Source organism: Leptonychotes weddellii, chromosome 12, assembly GCF_054177405.1.
Source record: "Leptonychotes weddellii isolate Sample4059 chromosome 12, ASM5417740v2, whole genome shotgun sequence".
Classification (NCBI taxonomy): Eukaryota; Metazoa; Chordata; class Mammalia; order Carnivora; family Phocidae; genus Leptonychotes; species Leptonychotes weddellii.
Window position 1 is genome coordinate 81,872,559 of NC_138380.1, and position 6,185 is coordinate 81,878,743.

Sequence of the window (6,185 nt, forward strand, 5' to 3'; positions counted from 1 at the left end):
GGGGACGGATCCAGCGCTGATGGGCCCCTGGTGGAGGAGAGGGCGTCTGGGGTCTGCTTGCCTTCTCCTGACTTTCTTTCTCCAGCACCTAGTGCAGAGCCGGCACAGAGTAGATGTAGAGCTGTGGAAGGAATGGGTGAGAAGAGAGAAAGACATCAGAGGCACCAAAAATTAAAATCTTAGCACTTTTTCTTGTAAAGGATAGGCTTGAAATTTAGTATCTTAGAGACTTGGAATATTAGTACCTTTTGTTAGATGTACTTTGAAAGGATATAAAGGTGGTGTGTTTGCAGGTTTGCGTGTTGGTCTAACCGTGTCCTGCTTCCCCATGTATTCAGTGGAAGGAAGGAGGAAGCACAGTCCTCTGTCAGAAGATTGGGCTGAAGGTGTTATGTGTGGTCAGACAGCTGAAGTGAACCAGTCGTGATGCTGAGGAAAAGTTAGTTACCTTGTAAATCATCGAAAGACTTAATTTGAAGAATAGTTCAATTGCATCATATAATCTGTGCTAAGCAAATCTAGAGAAAGACACTGTAATTCTAATTTTACACTTTCTAATAGCAACCAGCCATACATGCTGGTTTGCCCTGGACAGTCTTGGCTAACTCCTGGGGTTCCATGTAATTATTATTAGAACTCTTTTGATCTATAGGAAATGTTCTTGTTTGGATGATCAATTCTATGGTCACCTGATGTGTAATCAACAGATTTGAAACACAGTTTTTCTACTTTTTATTAAAAATTCTGAAGTGTATTAAAACATCACCACTGAGGATACTATCTAACCTTGATTAAAAAAAAAAAGAATAGCTTTAATGAGTTAAAATTTGCATACCATAAAATTATATAAAATATTATTATATTTTTCTATTCCACATTTTACTTTTAAGTATCTTTTCTTTTTTATAATTTATCGCATCCTTTAGAATATCTGTTTGTTCATTTATTGTCAGACTTTACTTCTTTTAACATGGCTTTCTGTGCTTTCTTGAACATATTTATAATAGCTGCTTTGAAGTCTTTGTCTGCTAAATAAAAAACCTGGACACACTCAGAGACAGTTTCTATTGATTGTCAGGGTTTCCCCTGTGCCTGAGAATAGTCACACTTTTTGATTCCTTGCCTTTTTTTTTAATTGAAAAATATTTTGTTGAAAAAACATGGTAGCAACTCTAGAGTCTGATTTTTTTTCCTCAAAAGGTTGCTTTTATTGTTATTTTTTTGCTTAAAAAATTGCTTAGGCTAAATCTGTGAAATTATGTCCCTTGTAGTATGTGGCTCGTGATGGTTCTACTCAAGGTTTTTTTTGTTTTGTTTTGTTTTTTTAATTTTAAGCCTAGCTCCCCAGGGACCACCTCTGTGTCTACATAGTTTAGTGGTAGCCAGTGATTGGATGGAGATTGTGCTTAAGCACCTTGATAAGACTTCCATCCTCTGTTATGTGAAATAAATCAGAGAAAGACAAATACCATATGGAATTTAAGAAAGAAAAAAAAGACAAAGAAAAAAGCAGACTCTTAAATACAGAGAACAAAATTGTTACCAGAGGGGGAGGTAGGTGGGCAGATGGGCGAAATAGGTAAAGGGGATTAAGAGTACATTTATTGGGATGAGCACTGAGTAATGTTTGGAATTGGTGAATCACTATATTGTACCCCTGAAACTAATACAACAGTATACATTAGTTATACTGTAAATTTAAAAAAAGACCTCCATCCTCTGACAGATAGTTATGTGTATATATTGAGTAGCATATTCAGATTTTAGGGAATTTCAAGTTTTCCTCTGCTTGTACTCTTTGCTGAGTCTTTTCACATCTCTGCATATGTCCAAAGCCTCAGGATTGACCAGGAGGCTCTTTTGGGTGTCTGCTAAGCATGCACACAGCTTCAGCCCAGCACATGCTTGCTGCAGCCACGACCCCAGCCGCAGACCAGCAGAGCCCCTGCCTTCCTGCTTGCACACCACACAGCTTGTCAGCTCGCCTTCACGTCACTCCCCACCCCCAATTAACTCAGCTCCTCACACTGTGTAACTCTGCTGCCAGTCCTCATGGCCTGTCCTGTCTTGGAAGAACCTTCATGCCTATTGAGCTGAGTACTGGGAGGTGGGAAAGGAATGGAACCAGCTCTCGGCAAGAGCACTACTACTGTTGTTTCCTATCTGCAGTTTTTCAAGCATAAACACTTCTAGATTGTTGTATGTCTTTGGACAATTCCCAACTGCTAAAATGGTTAGTTTTATTTATCTAGTCCAGTTTTATAGTTGCTTTTCAAGGAGATTTGTTAACTTCACTTGACCATAACCAGAAGGCCTTGCTAGCATTTATTTTTAAATTATGTAAAATATACATATTACTACGTTTTAATTAAAAGTTTGGCTTTATTTAGGAGTCCCAAATAATTCCAAGACATGTCAGCTTGTTGTGGCTCAAATGCCATTAGTCTGACAGGTGGAAATAAGTCCAGAAACAGGAAGATTTGGTATGACGATCTTCCTCAGACTCATTTCCAAGTGAGAACGCATTAATCTGCCCCAGTGTGACTATGATTTACGGCAATTTAAGAGGATGGGAAGTGAAGCCTTCTGACCACTATTTATGTTACCACAAGCTTAACCTGAGCCGTGTGACATTTATGAGGTTAAGATGTGGGGCATGATCTTTTCTTAAGTTTCTCTGCTATTCATTCTCCTGCTATAATGCAGGCAGACATTCTCAGAAGAAAAAATGTGCTGTTTGAGGTGTATTATCTGACCAGGGGGAAGCAGCTCTGGCTTTCAGCCGGCTCCTCCTGAGGCAGGCTGCTTCCTTTGTGTGTGAGAAGGCTCTGTCCCTCACCTGCTGCCTTGTCTTCCCATGGATCCTGTTTTATGTCCCTTCCCTGATTGCGAGAGTAACACTTGCCTTTTATAAAAATGTGCACAGAACAGCAATCACAGAACCTGTCCTTCAAACTCTGTGCCACGTCAGTGTTGACAGCAGTTTGTCTCCTGCTCGTTTTGTGTTTGTAATTCCACATAATTGTGGTCGTACTGCTAGTATTATTTATACCCTTTTTTTTAAAATTATAATTTAAAAATTATAAAGTCAGTTTGTTGTACATATTTTGGAATATTCAGAAATGATTCAAGTCATCTGGTTATTTTCTTGTAGGCTTTCTGATTGGCACATATGTACTTAAGTTTTTATTTTTGTAATTATGATCCTATGGGATATTGTTCTTTTCATTACATATTTGCTTTTACTTTATAAAATGTGCATTTTCCATGCTGTAATGAGCTATGTATATATAAGTGGATACAAGATATTTGTGGAAATAATTTTTAAACTTCTAGCCTCAGACATCTAGTTTTTTTTTCCTGATTTTTAGCAAAATCTACTTAATGGAAAACAAGTATCATTTCATCAGACATATTTCCTAAACAAATAATTCCAGAATGAAATGGTAGGCGCAAATGTACGAGAAATATAAGGTTCACCTTTTTTTTTCTCTTTCCTCTTCCCTACCTTGTAGGATCTGAAGAAGAAGCTGAAGAAAAACAGGACAGTGAAAAACCACTTTTGGAACTATGAGTACTACTTTGGTTAAAGTAAGTGTTTGAAAGTGAAAGTGTAACAAGAAACTAGTTAAATATGGATCATTTCTTTGAGTCGATTCAAGGTCAAATTTAATAATATAAATACAAATATATAGCCAGATTTATCCTAGTCACATGAATTTATAGTTATATTTTATTCATGTAAAATTTAACATTCTTTTGCATAGATGTGTATTTGTAAAGTAGGAAAAATAACTCAGAGCTCAAATTTCTTTTTTTTTCCCTTGAGGTAAAACTGGCATATAACATTAGGTAAGTTTCAGGTGTACAACATTAGAATTCGGTATTTGTATACCCTACAAATCACCTCTGCAATGTGATCACCATCATAAGTCTAGTTACCATCCACATTTCTACAGAATAAGGATGAGTTCATTATTGTTTACTTAGCCAGAATGTCTCCATGTCAGATGTTGTTCAGTTACACACCCTATCTGTGTGAGGGTAGCGGTCCCAAGGGATGTGGGTACCAAGTGTCTCTGTCTACACCTGAGCACGTGGGACTAGAATGGTAAGTGACCATCCCAGGTGGCACAGCTAGCAAGGGGCAGAGCTGGGACTCAGGCCCCCCCAGTCTGGTACCAGGGTCCGCCCTGGCCCTGCACCCAGATATCCCCCAAATGCTGTGGAGCTTCTGTGAAGAACCGTGTGGTCCAATCAGAGCAGGAGGTCATGGGCCTCCAGGTGGGGCCCGTTGTTCAGTCACTTCAGATCATCAAAGGAAAACACTTCAGCCTCAGAAATGCCAGCAAATAAACACAAAGTGAATTGTAGTAGCAGCAGCTCTGCCTAATTATGTGAGGACAGAAGGAAAGTGGTGGCCGGCTCGGAGCTGCCGAGCAGCTGGGACAGGTGGGGACTGGCCGCAGAGTAGCCTGGACTGGTGAGTGGGCCCTGTTTCTTCACCCCCAAGGCCCCAACACACTCCAGACCTGCTTTCTGCATCGGTGGTTGAGACGCAGCAAAGATAGAGGCCTGTGAATAGTAAAGCTCTAAAATGCCTTAAAATAAATTCTTGTGTGGCCTCACCCAGGTCCTTTTGTGTCTGTAACAGCCCATCCTCAGCACACAAACTTTCTCGTAAAAATATAAGGCAAAGCGTAGCACTTTACTTTTTAACACTGTAGCTCAAATTTTTTTATGTTCTCTCTTTTTCCAAGTGTGAAAATCCATCATTGAAAGTCACTGGAGGGAAGAAAAAGGACCAGAGCTGGGTCTTCCTATTGAAAGTTGAAAGTGACATCCACTGCTGACTTTAATGAATGGCTAATAAAGAATTTATTTATTGTAATACCTCATAGACATTGTACCAGATCACGTACATTTAGGACCTGCCTGTGGCTGGTAAGATAATGTGATGATCCATCCTGTGTTAGTGAGACTGACTCTGATCTGTTCATGAATAGTTGGAGCAAAGTCTTGTGCTGTATTCCCGATCAAAAGACTTATGAATATATTGGAATAACACTTTTTTAGTAAGCAAAATATCTTTTTATTTGATTCGCAGTTTGGAATTTTTTGTTTCATGTCTCAGATTTCTTTTGTATTTCTTTTGTAACATCCAACATTTCCCTTGTGTTTTTTAACTCACGCTTAATGCGCTCTTTGTACAATTTTAAAAAGTAATAAATACCAACATATCAAAATGGTTCATTTTATTTTTCTTGTTTTGCATTATGTATTTGGCTTGAAGTATTGGAATTACCAAAGGGGCCCAGGAGGGAATGTGAGTACATGTACAGCATAACCATTTTTGTATTATTTTCATTATGAAATAGCATCTTTCTCTGAGACGTATGGTTCTGAAATAGTGAGACTCTTTATTTTGAATCTACAGTCTGAACTCATTGCCATCATTTCTCTTTGTGTGGCTAATTTGAATTAAAATAAACTAAATTATATTGTGAACTCTTTCTTTCCAACATGAATATTTCCCTCAAGGCTTCATGCGAAGACAGTGTGTCTCTTAGTTTTCTTTCCTTATTCATTGTGTCCTTCAAGAAAAACTCAGTTATGAGTACTGACTGGTGCTGGTTTGGCAGGAAAGTAGCCATTTGTGCAGGTCAGATCAGCTCTGCTGGACCCTCAGCACACTTACCTGATGTGTATGTCTTCTGTGGAGCCTTGCTCGGTCTGACTCTACTGAAGGGACTGAGATGACTCAGTCTATGACATTCGGTTACACAGGTGAACTCAGGGCCTCCTATATCTGTGTTCTTGTGAGGGAAGAAGCACCTGCTGTTGTGATGTCTCTAGTCTACCTGTGCTGGTAGCTTCATGGGCGCAAATCTCGTGTCACCCTGTCCACACTGACAAAATGAGACGGAAAGTCAGAGCCTCAGTAAATCACCTGCCATGGAAAAGCACAGATCCTTGTGGAATGTGGGGGATCACCTAGTGCTACAAGAAGTCTGTGTGCTGTTTCCTTCAGAGCAGTGTCATCAGAGTGGACTGAGGGAGCAGCGTCTCAACAGTCCTGGTCATACGATCCCAACTCACGTAGCAGGTGCTGGAATGAACTTGGTATAAAATAGGGGGACACCCCACCCACAGCCTCACAGTATGTTTGACAGCAGGAGCAGGCG

At 39.6% G+C, this 6,185-nt stretch overlaps 1 protein-coding gene across 2 annotated transcripts in view; it reads left to right on the forward strand.

Moving 5' to 3' along the window:
• Positions 1-5,508, forward strand: part of STARD3NL (STARD3 N-terminal like) — a 66,168-nt gene extending 60,660 nt beyond the window's left edge. For both annotated transcript variants that reach the window (XM_081800754.1, XM_081800753.1), the window contains 2 exons: positions 3,516-3,591; positions 4,761-5,508. In XM_081800754.1, coding sequence (XP_081656880.1) covers positions 3,516-3,574 — 59 coding nt within the window. In that variant the 3' untranslated portion in view covers positions 3,575-3,591; positions 4,761-5,508. The remainder of the gene's footprint in view (positions 1-3,515; positions 3,592-4,760) is intronic.
• Positions 5,509-6,185: the final 677 nt, after the last annotated feature.